Genomic DNA, 14,729 nt, shown 5'->3' on the forward strand with positions numbered 1-14,729 from the left:
ATTATTGCACTTATGGATTTTCAAATTTGTCTCCCTGAACTAGACTGTAAGACACTCTTAATTCTCTCCATATCACTAGTGTCCAGCGTTGTTTGCATATTGCAGCTGCTTATTAAATATTTATTGAGTGAATAATTGGGAAAGGATTTTTTGCTCTTATGGTAGAAGCTCTTTCCTCAGAATTTTCTCCAAGTTAAGATAATTAATTAATTAGGTGAGCCATAAGGAAAGGGGTTACAGCAGCCATAAGGAATCTGAAGTAAATACAAAATATACAGTTGATTTATAAGTTTTGAAATTTGGGAGAAAAATACTGACTGAGTCATCAATAGGAATTTGAATTTTTATACTAATTTCCTGAACCCATGTGCAACACGTACCCAAAGACACAGCTGTTATTGGTGCTAATGTTTTGGCCAGATGTTCCAGACTGATGGCTTGGGATTGAAGTTGGCCTGAGACCTATTTTGATTGGTTTGCATGGTATGTAAATATGGTGCTGAATTAGTTATTGATATTTAAAACTAAGGAATTTTTACATAAAAGTCTGACTTTTCTCTATTTCTTAAGAAGTAACAAACATACAAGCAAACAAAAAGCTTGGAGGCATTGGGTCTGCATTCCAGCTGGCCAGAGCCAAGGAGGGCCACTGCCTTTGCAAGAAGCCTACGTTCTCTGTTTTATCACAGTCCTCAATCTGCCTGCTCCACTCTTAAATTACCTGCCTGGCTTCTGGTGGCATTTGTGTTTGTGACAGTTCCTACTGAAACATGTATGTACTAGTACTATTCTAAATGAGAATTTTTTTTTAATATAATAAGTTCTTAAATTATACATATTTCTCTTTAGTTTTCTTGCTAAGTTTGCTTGGCTTTACTTGCCTTCCTTGTAGCTTTTATCAATTCGAGAACCAAGGTGGCCAGTCCAGATCCACCCAGATGTGGGACTGCCAGGGAAAGAGGAAATTGTGTTTTGATTTGCTGATAGACAAATACTGAGGAAGAGGAGGTTCTCCAGAGGGCAGGAGAGCTTCGCCACAAATTTGATATGTAGAAGGTATTCACCATCTCTGCCCTTTTTACCTCCTAGTTACATCTGTTAAGACTCAGGAGTATTGAGGTTAAGGGATGGAATAAATTTAAAACTCCTATAATTATATATCACATAAGCCTTCACTTAAGATCATTAAACATTTCTTGTTTGTCCCAGTCTGTGCTGCTGCCTCTGACCCATGCTACTGTATCTCTGCTGATAAGGATGATTACGTGTGCCATTTTAGATTGTAGGTACTTGGGACAGTGTCTTTATTTGGATGATGCCGTTTAATGTATTATATTATTTTGTAGGAACCCACATGTTTATTTAGAGAAATGTATGGGGCAGCCCACAAAAGATACTCTGTGGCAAAGCTAATAAAGGCTGTTTCCACAGAGCTATCTAAAGGAATGGGGAAGCACAATAGCCACAAGCAGAAACCACAATGGGTCAATGTTGATAGAATCCCTGGATTGGGAGGTGCTTTTTGAAGGCCAGAAGGGAAAGAAAGTCCGTTGAGAAGGATTTACTACACAGGTCTTGGTGGATATTCAGTTCTGGGAACTCTTGGCAGTACCAGGGTGCAGTTCATTACCAGTGTACAAATGGTTTAACAGAAGGGCATTCAAAAGTCCATCATTTCCATAGCCCACACGGGCTGGTAAATGGGCGATGGACTGCAGAACCCAGCTGCCCAGAGGCAGTGGCCAAATCCGGGAGCCGATTTAGTATGAATGACTGACTCCAGGGAAGGAGAACGTTCATAGGGGTCTGGGGATAGGGGTCAGAGTGCAAGCTGGAGAGAGGACAATAAGCTAAGGGTGGAAACAAAGGCGAACCAGAGCGGCAGCTGGCAGATTGCTGGCGCTGCGCTGGGGAATCAAGCTTTGCTTTTAGAAGAGGCAGGCTGCAGCAGGGCGGGCTCTAGCCGCGGCATTCTCACAGAAGAGCCTGCAAGGGCGCAGGGCTCGTCGCCCTGGGGCGTGGGCAGCTCGCGGCCGGCATCCCTCCCCCCGCGCGCCTCCGGGCCACCAGCGCCTGGCAGTGCCCGCCGAGGGGAGGGCGGGGCGCAGGCCGGGCAGCGCTAGGTGGGGCCGGCAGCTAGGCCGCCGTTGACACAGTGCGGGGCCAGCAGCCCGGAGAGCCCGGGCGGGTGTGGCGCGTTCATCCCGGCCGCCCGCAGGCCGCGTCCCCATCAGAGGGGGCAGGGCGCACGCAGGAGGCCCCTGGGCGGCCTGCTGGCTCCGCCGCCGCCGCGCTAGCCATTCAGCGCGCCGCGTCTCCGCCCCAGTGCTGGGGGCTGAGCTGGGGAGAAGGGGCGGGCACTCGCGAGCGGTGAATCACCTCCTCCTCCTTCTGCCTCAGCGCCGCTGCCGCCACCTTTCCATTCAGTCGCCCAACATGGCTGGAGCGCGGCGGAGGTGAGCTGTCCGCCCCCTGCAGCTCCAGCCTCCTGCGCGCGACCGCCGCGGCTCCGGCGGCGCCTCAGTTCTGCGGTGCAGAGGCCCAGGGGCCTGGCTGTCGCTCGCCGCCGGCATGTGGGGCGCCCCGGACGAGAGCTCTGTGCGGGTGGCTGTCAGGTGAGGACGGACGCGGCAGCGGGCGGGCTGCGGGCGCGGCGAGGATCTGCTCTGGCCCGGGGCACCGGCCGCCGCGCTGTGGAGACCTGAGAGGTGGCCCGGCGGGGTGCCGGCGGCTCTGGAAACCGAGGCGGCGGGTCTCCGCCGGCCTGGCGCGCGCGGCCGAGTGCTGGCTGGGAAAGCTCCCGCCCTCGGGCCCCGGGAGTTTGCAGGTGACTGGCAGCTGCGCGGCGCCCGGTCCCGGGGGCGCCTGACTCCTCTAGGAGGAGAAGCCGTCGCCGCCCGCCCCAGCCTGGTCGCGCCCCCGAGGAACAGTTGCCTCAGGTTCGGCCGCCTTGGGCGATCGCCTGTTTGGCTTTGCCCGGAGGAGCTGCCCCTCTCCTGGGCTCTGGTTCTCTTCTTATATTTGTAGCGTGACTGTCTTTACGTGTACCTGCAACTCCGGCCTTCGGAGGCAGGAGACAAAGCCTTACAACGGTGGGGGTCTAGATTTCTGTGCAAATGGACGTCTCGTTAAGCACCGGCGGGGACTAGATAGCACCAGCGTGTGGGTATTATTTCTGGCGTTGGAAGGGATATTATATTTAAGTGAAAATTCCCTGGTGCTAGGTCTGTAGAAGGAAGAAAACTCCTCAGCAAGTGTAAGGGTTAAATGGGTGACTGGGTGAAAAAGAAACATACTGAGGTTCAGCAGGGTGGTTACAATATAAAATTACATATGCCTGGGTGAGAGTTTTGAAATACTAGATACATCAAAATTGTAATTTGGTCAAGGACAGATACACGAGTATTGAATGTAATTTGGATTGTTGATACATATCAAGAAGCAGAGCTCTGACAGTTGCTCATGGAAAATTGCAACATCATCGCTGAAATATTAATGAAGCCTTCATGGTAGAGTAAGTGGCGTTGCTTTTATAGCTCTTATGGTCTGTGAATTCGTTTCTCTTTATGTATACATTAAAGATTTATAAAAATAATCTGTCCTCTGAGAAATTATTTTTTAAAATTTTCTACCCTTGTAGTCTTTCTGAAAAGTTATTCTTCAAATCCTATCATGTCAGTATTTCTATAGCTATTTTAGTGACAAATCTTGGTTATAGAAATGGTAGTTTTATATATACCGTGTATCTTTAATCATCTAAAGAATAAAATGAATTTTAAAGATTTTTTTTTCATTCCCTTTACAGACCAGGAGATGGCCACCCATGGAGGTGACTGTTTTATGACTGTTTAGAACCACCTGTTACAAAGCTTTTGAAGTTTTAATTTGGCCTTCTTGGTTATTCTAGGGCTACTTATCCAATTGCCGGATTAGTTTGTTTCTCCTGTTTACTGCTACTACCTCTCTTTTGGCCTTTTAATGCTTATTACTGACTGTACATGGCAGATGAAGGGGAGAGAAAAAGAGGAAACCCAGTAAGATGCAGTTTTGTTAATTAGCAGATCTGGTCAAGGAGGGTAAAGAAGGAGTGTAAAATAGTAACGAAAACAACAACAACAACAAAAAAAGAAAATTGGCTGTCAGAGAAACTGTTGTTAGAGAGTTAATATTTTTTTAATCTGTGAATTCTCTAGAATATCACAGGGCAGTTTATTGAGCATGCTCTTAAAACTGACGCTGCTTGCAGTGGCGGCTAACAGAGTCGTGAATCACCCTAAAGTGATGTTGACAGATAAATAACTTATACTTGGTTTCGGTATGCATGTTAGCACTTTTTTAAGGGAATATGTGTGGGTCTGTTTGTTGGGGAAAGGCTTTATAAAAACACGTTGTGAAGTAAGCCACATTGTGAGGATCGTTTTTTTTTTTCCATTAAATACATTGTCTGAATAGATTGACTCTCTAAACTTACTTTGCATAGGATAAAAATAGCTTATATAGCACTTTGGCATTTATAAAGTGTATGGACATATGTTTTCATTTAAAACAAATATTTATTGAACATAAAATCCCATCTCTTTTGTCCTAATTTCTGAGCTAAAAATAGCAATAATTATTGGACACATAGTATGTGCCAGGGTCAGTGCTGTGTGTTAAGATGTTTTACATCCTGGAAATTGCATTTATTCATCAAAACAATCTTTGACTTAGGTCCTGTTATTATTATGGCCATTTTACAGGTGAGACACAGAAAGATTAGGTCAACTTCCCCAAGTTAAACTGGTAGCAAGTGGCAGAAACAGAGTTCTAACCCAGACAGCTTGACTCTAGAGCTCAAGTTCTTAACCATTAAACCTACATAGGTGTGAGGCAAGAATATGCTTCGCAAAACTTTACTTAGCTTAAGGTCACTTGCCTCTTCCTGGTTCTGAACTAATTTAATTACAAATTAATGACTTTGACAGGATATTCATACCTTGATATTCCTAGAAAAGGTGGAGCTCAGAAAGGGGGAAACTGAACTTACCTAAACTATTTCCTCCGATTTTTTAATCTTTCCGGTGACCTCCAGTCTTACCTTCCAGTTTGTGATAGACTTCATCAGCAGGATAAATAAATCAACACATAGACACAAATGATCAGGGCACGTGACTTACTTTTCCCCTTCAATGAATAATGTAATAACAAATAATAGAGAGTTGACTCTACTTATGTAAATGCACAGTGTCCTAGAGGTTCTTGTGTTTAATTAGATATGGAGACTTATCAGTATGTTGAAGCTGATGACTCTATTTTAGGTTTCTCAAAATAAGTGCATGGGTCATATACAGCTTTGGGGAAAAGAAGTTAAACAGAAAGTTTCTCATTTAGGAAGAACATTTTAAATTCAATTTCTGAAAATGCCTTTTGGCAGAGTATATCTGAGGTGTTCTATAGGGTATCTTTCATTGTGGTAGGTATGGATTCAGATCACCCTCCCTGCCCCGCTATCTAACCCCATGTGGCTATCGAGCACTTGAATTATGATTAATGCTGTAACTGAACCAAACCTGGTTCCACTTTCCCAGTGCACAGCAAAGCCAATTTACTGACACCAGGTTGTGGTGAAGTAAAGTACAACTTATTGCAAGGCATACCCACTCTGGGGCCAAGCAAGGAGAATGGGCAGCTCATGCTCAAAAGACCCAAAGTCCCTGATGGCTTTCGGGGAAGGGTGTTTAAAGGCAAGGTGAGGGAGAGGGTCTCAGGGTGTGTGATCAGTTGTGGATATCTTTCTGATTGGTTGGTGATGAGGTAATAATAGGGTGGTATTTCAGGAGTTAACATCATCAACCTTCTGGTTCCAACCGGCCTGGGGTCTGTCTACCTGCTTGTGGTCAGCATGCAGTTAACTTCCTCCACCTGGTGGGGGTTTTAGTATCTGTAAAACCACTCAGGGATGTGGCTCAGAATATTATCTATAGCCCTTGAGGAACTAAGGGCCCTTGACTTTGTTTTAATAAAAATAAAACTATTATTATTTTGTCTTGCTTGACTGTTTTCTTTTGTGTCTGCATTACTCTGATTAAATATGCTCTTTGGAACTTGGGGAAGGCCTAGGAGGCTAAAGCTTTTCTACAAACAAGAGGCCAGGGACATGGGGAGGGGTGTCTCTCCCCAGGAAGACCCTGCAGGGTCCTGCTTGGTTTCACCACAACTGAGAAACTAAATTTTAATTTTTATTTAATTTTAGTTAAATTTAAAAGCTGTCCTTCATTTAGTTTTTGGAAAGCTTCTAGGTATTCTTGGAACAATGTGGCTATGTGGACCTATCTTTTATCTGTAAAGTTTATGAAATGTAAATACTTATAAAGTATTTCTGATGAAAATTTAGCCTACTAATTGACATATATTGTCTGTGTAATATATATTTTCATAAATCATATATATATGATTTTAAAAACTTAGTATGAAAAATATATCAATCTTTTTATTACATGTTAAAATGATAGTGTTTTGATATGTTGAGTTAAATAAAATATTAAAATTAATTTCATCTATCTCTTTTTCCTTTTTAAAAATGTGACTACCAGAAAATTTAAAATTAAATATAATGTTGCTACCATTATATTTCTATTGGATAGTGCTGCTCTATAGTTTACAAAAATGTGAGGAAGAAGTATAGAATAAAAATGTTCATAGCCACCACATCATAGATCTGGTATTTTCTGTAGATCAAGAAAATACCAAAATATTGGGTGTCTGGTTTTAGAGTGGTTATATATACACATACGCACATATCTATGCACGTATGTACATGTAAGATTTGATTTAACAGCAACATTTTTTCCCTCTGGGTGCATAGGTGTAGAAAGTTATCGATAATAGACTGATGGTAGCTGACTTCCTAGAAAATGTACTAAGTTCATAAATGTCACCTACAAAAATGAGCAATTTTTAGTGTATATTCTATTTTTATTGTCTAAGTAGTATACTGAATTGAACCATTCAGTTAACTTAAAATAGTAAACTCAAACATTTTGAATTCTAAATCTAAGACTTTATGAAATGATGTGGTGAAGGAAAGTACAGTGTTTGTTGCAAGGCGCCAACCGTGGGGCCAAGCGAGGGGAATGGGCAGCTCACGCTTTCCCTTTTTCCCACTATGAATGCTGACATAACATTTGAAACATTTTCCCCAAGAATTTTAGCTTGCAAAATATGTCAAGAGCTGAAAGAAAATGGAGATACAGAAAGGACCATTGTGTTTTCATGTTATTGTCTATATGTGGTTGTGAGCTACAATTTTTTTCTTGGCTTTGGCAGAGAGCAGGACATATCCTTGACAGTGAGTTTGGATTAGTGTGTAATGTTGTCTAATTTACTGTGTTTTTACCTTACTACAGCACTTTTAAGAAGTGGCATTGCTCAGCTAGCTTAAGTGCTGATTGGATAGTCAAAAGCTCTGTTTTGGCTCTGCCACTGGCACTGATTTGCAGTGTGACCTCCCTGAACTTTTCTTTTCCCTCATGCTGAGATGGCAGTGTAAAGGTATTAAGGGTGATAAGAACCTTTCCATATGCAGTCTGTTAAATATGTGATTTTTTTGTTGTTAGCCAAACTGTTGGTACTAACGGTGCCTCTATATTGACAGGAAGGACCTATTTTAACATTTCAAACTTGACTTTCCCACAATATGTTTATCGTGGGTACTGTTGTTACTTAAGAGGAAACACTTAGACTTTTGTGGTCTCTTTGTCCAATTCTGGCTGTAATACAAATATGCAGTGTTTTATTTAATCTACATTAAAACCCTATGAGGTAGGCTGGGTAGATACTATCCCTCTTATACAGATGAAAAAAGTGAGTCTCAAAGATACTAGGTAAACTGTTCAAGGTTTCTCAGCCACTAAATACCAGAATTGGAACTCAAACTCAAGCTTCTGGTACCTGTTTCTCTGTTCTTAAAAATATTTCCAAATGTTTTCAAAATATTGGGTTGACCAAACAGTTCATTTGGCTTTTTCCATAAGATGTTATGGGAAAACCCGAGCAAACTGTTTGGCCAACCCAATACTTCACATGCTAGTTTCAATGTAATAAGGATCTTTCAAGCTGAAACACGAATATACACGAGGTAAATTATTTGAAACAATTTAATGTTTAGAGAATGTAGAGGCAGATGAGCAAGGCTTTTAGAAATATTTCATGGAAACAGGTGGTTATCTGCTGTTGGTAATTTGTTTATTCCTTTCTTCATGCATCAGACATTTATCATGTGCCAACTATGTGCTGGACACTTTCCTACCACTGAGGATACACGACATACATGACAGACATGGTCCCTGCTTTCATGGAGCTTAGACCTAGCAGTGTGAGCCTCTTTTAAATGCACAAACTATGTAGGACCTAACACTAAACATATCAACAGCACAATTAGAAATTAAAGACAATTGTTGCAGTTTAGTTTTTATTTGTCTCATTTTTTATAGCATTTTTTTTAGTTCATATATTCCTCAAGAACAGTGATTTAAAAAACAAAAATTATGTCCTACTTCCAAGCATATTTCATATAAAAATTGAACTCCAAAGCCTGTGCATTAGAAGAATATTATTTCTATCTTTGTATGTATGATATAACATGTATGCTCTACCTATGTCTTCATATTTGGATAATAAAGTAAGGGAAATGAAAGAGAGGAGAGAGACTAAAGAGCTTGTAGATGATGTGAGCTGAAAGTCAATGAAGTTATTTATTTAAATATGAGCTGATACTTTTTCTTCAGATAAAGTTTATTACATTTATAGTGGGGTAGGTCTGATTGTCATTTGGAACTCCACAGAAGTTCAGATTTCATGTCTATTTGTTACTACCCCTTGAGCTCTTTCTTACCTGCTAATTAGTTAATATTTTGGTGCATAATTATGGGGTAGTAAATGATGCACTAGAAATTCCAGTTTAGTGAAGCCATGAAAGCAGAAATTATCTTGGTAGTTAATTTCATAATCTGCCCAATCTTCCAGTTCTCATCCATTTCTCCTCGAAGAAGTGAACTTGGAATATCCCTTATTATGGATGTTTTCTTGCAAGACATGTTACAGCTTCCCTGTGTGACCCTGAATTATAAATGGTTATTTTCTGTCAACATTAGACATGACTTATCTAAGTTTCAGATTAGGAAGGAAAATACATCAATGAAAATGCATGCTAGATGACATAATTTGTATTCAGTGTATCATTAGAATAATTTTATTAAAAATAAAATGGATGTTTGTTAGTTTCAGTGCTTCTCTCTGGAGAGCGGATTTGTGAATTCTGTCTTTGAACTTGGTTTCCCAGTGGATTAACTATTTAATCTTCTCAGGGTGTTAAAATAGTTTTCTTGTGGCTCAGGCTTTATTTGAAGCAAATGACAGATAAGCCAAAGGGGACCATTTTGATGACATCCTACAATTATTATAAGATATTTCTTAATGTTTAAGAATTACATTTGAGGTTCCTTTGTTCTTAGTTTTTTTGAAATTATTAGACATTTATATATTGAACATAACTTTTAGTACCTCTATAATTATTGGATTTAAAATAGATTTTAAAACTGAAAGGGAGGGCTTCCCTGGTGGCGCAGTGGTTGAGAGTCCGCCTGCCGATGCAGGGGACACGGGTTCGTGCCCCGGTCTGGGAAGATCCCACATGCCGCAGAGCGGCTAGGCCCGTGAGCCATGGCTGCTGAGCCTGCGCGTCCGGAGCCTGTGCTCCGCAAGGGGAGAGGCCACAACAGTGAGAGGCCTGCCTACCGCAAAAAAAAAAACAAAAAACCAAAAAACTGAAAGGGACCTTGAAGGGACTAGCTGGTTGAGGCCCCCTCTTTAAGATGATTGAGGTAATAATAGAGACACTGAGCAGAGGGAATTGCTTGAAGTTCCACAACTAGCAGCTCAAGTCTTCTGTTGACTGTTGCTGTGGATTTTCTAGGACTTCATGTTTTGCTGGCAGACATCTCAGAAATAGAATAAATTTATATTTTATAAACTACAGTTTTAATCCCTTAAGTGCTCCCTTTAAAAGTTTAACTTGATATTTCAGTGAGTGCTCCCAATCTCAGTGCCCATTATTTTGGCTTTGTGATTGCTTCAATTCTAGAAACTAGACCAGTGATTCTAAAAAGGACCCCTTAAGAGGTAGAGAGAGAGGGATCCCTGGAGTAGAAATCCAGGTCTACATTTTGAGGTTCCTATTATATTAAAATGTGAAGAAATGCCAGAACTAGGTTTTAAAAATAATATAGACTGTTTTCAACATATACATATAACATATTAATGCTTTAACAACCACCATGGAAATATAATGTCTGTGTAGCTTAATTTGGAAATAGTATTAATATGTAAATAGGAGGATTTTGTGAATGCTAGGCCTGGGACATGTGGCCTTTCCCTCTCCCCTCACCTTGGTTCTTAAAACTTTTTTTTCCCTACCCCAACAGATTTGAGGATTATAGCACATTCCAGTAATAATGGCAGCCTCACTATGGAAGGATGGCTGGTGGGTGGGGAAAGGTAGAGGTAGGGTAGGGTCAGTGTGGTATATTTATTGGGATCTGGAATTGGAGCTGGAGGTAGAAATCTGAGTGGTTTAAAAAAAAAACACTTTTGAGTATTATTTCACTAGAAAGGTGGTTCTTAAACTTTTAAATAACATCTCAGTCCCTCCTATCCTTATTTTAGAAGGAAGTAAAGGATACAATACATTTTGGCCATACTGGAGGCCTTTCATCCAAAAATTATCCTAAATCCTACCTCTACTTGAAGCTTTTCTAGACTTCATGCAGGGAAATTTCTGCATTTGGGGGCCGCAGACCTTCTTTATGTGATTCTCTCTCTCTCTCTCTCTAAAATTCCAGTGGGAGAGGTGTACACAATATTATGATTTTCACTGTTCAGCTTGAAATGTCCCTCAAACTGAGAGAATATTTGACATTTTTTAAAAAGAAGGTGCTAATATACTGACAGCACTATTACAGTAGAACATTTGAAGGACATTGGGGTTATTGAATTGAAACAAGCTGATATCTACATGTCCAGATTTGGAATGAAGGTCATTCAGGATTTAGCCCCAGGCTAACTTACTTGGGTACTATTTAGAGCAAGGAAACCAAGAAATTTTTCAAACTTGGTTTTAGAGAGGTGGGCATCATGAACCCACCCAGGGGCTAAATCAAGGACAGCTAAAAGTTTATTTCGTACTCTTTGGATCTCTTAGTATGTAGTAAAATTTTAGTTTTCGAGATTGGATTTGACCTTATTCTCAATTTGGGGGAGCTATGTCTATCACTTAGGCACGACAATATCAGTTTCTCTGAGTAGGATGAATGAATTATATTTTTTCAGAGTAGATATTCACATTATTTGACACAGCTACATAGAATAAATAAGAGGCTTTTTCTTTCAGCAAACAGGAATAAGAAACCTTGGAAAGGGTCAAGCTGTAGTTAATTATTATGATGTGGTATGTTGATCACATGGTGTACTAATGAGGCATAGGGCACCTCTGCCCTCAGTTGTATGCCTTATAATGTTAATTTACTTTTTTAGATCAAAATTCATTCATTTATGACATAATTATTGAATGTCTGTTGTGTACTGGAATCACATAAGTTGGAGGCATTAAAGCAACTGGAAACGATGTGATATAATAGAACAAACGTTGGATGATTAGAAAACTGTTTTGGTCTTACCAAACAATGATAAACTTGGCTTTGTGTATAGATAGTTATCCACCTACCTCAGTGGACTCGGGTAAAGAACAACAGAGACAACCGTGGGAAAGCATATGGAAAATGGTTTTTACACAAACACAGGCAGTAATACTATTAGAGATGAGTTTGATGTATAACCAACAATGAATATATTGGTTATATTCCAAACTCTAGCGATTAGATTAGTCATTCTCTAATATGTAAGCCATAACTTGAATTTGCAAAGTACTTTATAGGTGTTGTGTCTGTTCTCTTGCTTTTTAAGTGCCTATTACTTACACCATGAATGTAACAAAAATGCATATAAATACTTCCAAAAACCTTACTTTACCCAGTCTCCTAGTTTTCATTTTGTTTTCAACATGTAAATCACATACTATCCTTCTCTATCTTACCAAATTCCTTTTTATATAGTTTAGTAAAATCCACCTTTTTTTTTTTTTTTTTTTTGCGGTACGCGGGCCTCTCACTGTTGTGGCCTCTCCCGTTGAGGAGCACAGGTTCTGGACGCGCAGGCTCAGCGGCCGTGGCTCACGGGCCCAGCCGCTCCGCGGCATATGGGATCTTCCTGGCCCGGGGCACGAACCCGCATCCCCTGCATTGGCAGGCGGACTTTCAACCACTGCACCACCAGGGAAGCCCAAAATCCACCATTTTTATTCTTTCCTTTCTCTTCTCACACAACACTTTCAGTTGGTATGGTTTTTAGTGTTTGTAAAGTTACTACTATATACTTTGTGAGATTAACAATAATATTGTTATATTTTCCATTAGTTGCTTAACCTGATGTAAGACAACGATGACTAAATTGGTTAATAATAGTGTGAATTTTCGTTCTGAATTGGCTTGCACCAGATTTTTGAAAATGTTGCTAATGCTTTCCTTGCTGCATCTCATCAACCTTGGCAACAATACACTAAACCAAGTTGTGGGTTAAAGAGCGTTGTAAGGAGTAAACCGAGTAAAAAGACTAGAAGTAATAAAAACACAGAATTTAAAAAATATATTTACATTTTCTATAAATTTTTTTTCTGGCACCTGGAGCTGATGGGCAATGTTCCTGCAGAGTTCATTGATAGATGTATGTGAAAACTTAGCTGAAAGCATTTTAAAACAAGGCTGATACTTAGAAGCAGAAAATAGATCTTGCAAGCGTAGTCTGTCTCCAAAATCAGCTTTTAATTTCATAAGTTATTTTTATTTGATTTTTTTTCTGTTATTGAAATAATGTAATCAAATTAGAAAAAGTATCTGGGAAAAGATGAGAAAAGCAATCAATCATTGTTTACCACCATGATATAATTACTACTAGCATTTTGTGTATTTATTTTTAATCTTTTCATATGTGTACTTATATATATGTATATATTTTTTAAAGAGCGTCTTTTAATTAATTAATTTATTTATTTATTTACTTTTGTCTGTGTTGGGTCTTCGTTTCTGTGCGAGGGCTTTCTCTAGTTGTGGCAAGCGGGGGCCACTCCTCATCGCGGTGCGCGGGCCTCTCACTGTCGCGGCCTCTCCCGTTGCGGAGCACAGGCTCCAGACGCGCAGGCTCAGTAGTGGTGGCTCTCGGGCCTAGTTGCTCCGCGGCATGTGGGATCCTCCCAGACCAGGGCTTGAACCCGTGTTCCCTGAATTAGCAGGCAGATTCTCAACCACTGCGCCACCAGGGAAGCCCTACTTATATATTTTTTAAATTGCTGCAATGTGTATACACTTTTATAGCCTGATATTTACCACTTTATGGAGTAAAGCGTAAGAATTTTTCCATGTCTTTATATTAAAGAAGGGCATTTTGAGTTAACATGCTAAATATTACACATCATCTGCCTTATTTCATTAATTCAATTCAGTTTCTGTTAAATTCCATGTATCAAACAGTAATTTAATTGTCAAGCCTTTACTGTCTAATAAGGTTGTTAATTTCATTTTCTAAGAGTTGTGCAGTGTTTTATGTTTCTTGGTAACGGTTTCATTTCTACTGATGAGCAAAAAGTCTACAAATGACTATTTCTTGGAATTGAAGGGGGAGGGTAGTGCTTCTTACCCAGAATATATGATTAAATGTTATGATACTGAGGATGCTTTTCAGAAAAAGATGTATTGATAATAAAATTTTTAATTTTTCAGCTATATCTATAGCAACATAAATAATGTATTAGTATAATACGCTTTCACTCAACACATTAGTCTAAGCCACTGATGGTAAAGTAAATCAAACACAGATCTATAACCATGAAACTGGAACTTGAAAATCAGTGCATATCTAAAGTGTTTTATTTTGCTTGTGTTCACCTAATTCAACACTAAACAATTTTGTTTGAGCAGCCTGTTGGTAATGTAGTCTGCATCTGTCCTGCCGTAAAATGGAAGTTGTTCACTGCTGATAAAACATGAGATTACAGATTTCATTCCTAGTTATTTGGCCTGCCACTTAAGGTTAATTCAGATGTGACATCTGTGACATTTTCAAGTCTCAATTTACAAAATGATGCTTTTGAATTTTAGTTTGCCAACTTGGCATTAGATTGGCAACATTCCATCTGTCCTTGATTATATTCTTAACTATTTTGTTACATAAGTGTAATTGGACTGTTAACTTTGTAGCAGATTCAGTTCCTGTCTTTGAGTATAGGGTTTCCTTAGTTTTCTTTGGTTCTTAATTTTGTACTAACTTAGTATAACTCGTCATAATTTTATTTACCTTTGCATGTGTTCTGTGACTGCAGCTCTCAACATAGAGTAACTCAAAGACTGTTGATGATTTTGCAGTTTTAAATTTGAGCACATTTTGACATCAGTTTTTGTGGTTTCATTTTTATGTTTCAATATTAGGAGTCTACCTTGTTCTATTTAAAAGTAGCTGTAAAGAAATCGTTATTGTGTGCTGTGTATACTGATGATCGTAAGTCCAGTTGATTTCAGTGTGATGGTAATAAGGCCAAGATTACGAATTTGATCTTTAATTTTTTGGCTGCTTTGGGCCTTTGTTGC

General features: G+C 39.8%; 1 protein-coding gene across 4 annotated transcripts in view; it reads left to right on the top strand.

The window, feature by feature from the left end:
- Positions 1-2,451: 2,451 nt before the first annotated feature.
- KIF21A (kinesin family member 21A) overlaps positions 2,452-14,729 on the top strand; it is a 166,409-nt gene continuing 154,131 nt past the window's right edge. For all 4 annotated transcript variants that reach the window (XM_081250315.1, XM_081250316.1, XM_081250318.1 and 1 more), the window contains exon 1: positions 2,452-2,615. In XM_081250315.1, the coding sequence (XP_081106441.1) occupies positions 2,572-2,615 (44 nt within the window). In that variant the 5' untranslated portion in view covers positions 2,452-2,571. The remainder of the gene's footprint in view (positions 2,616-14,729) is intronic.

This window comes from Mesoplodon bidens (assembly GCF_964165515.1).
Source record: "Mesoplodon bidens genome assembly, chromosome: 11".
In the NCBI taxonomy this organism is placed as follows: Eukaryota; Metazoa; Chordata; class Mammalia; order Artiodactyla; family Ziphiidae; genus Mesoplodon; species Mesoplodon bidens.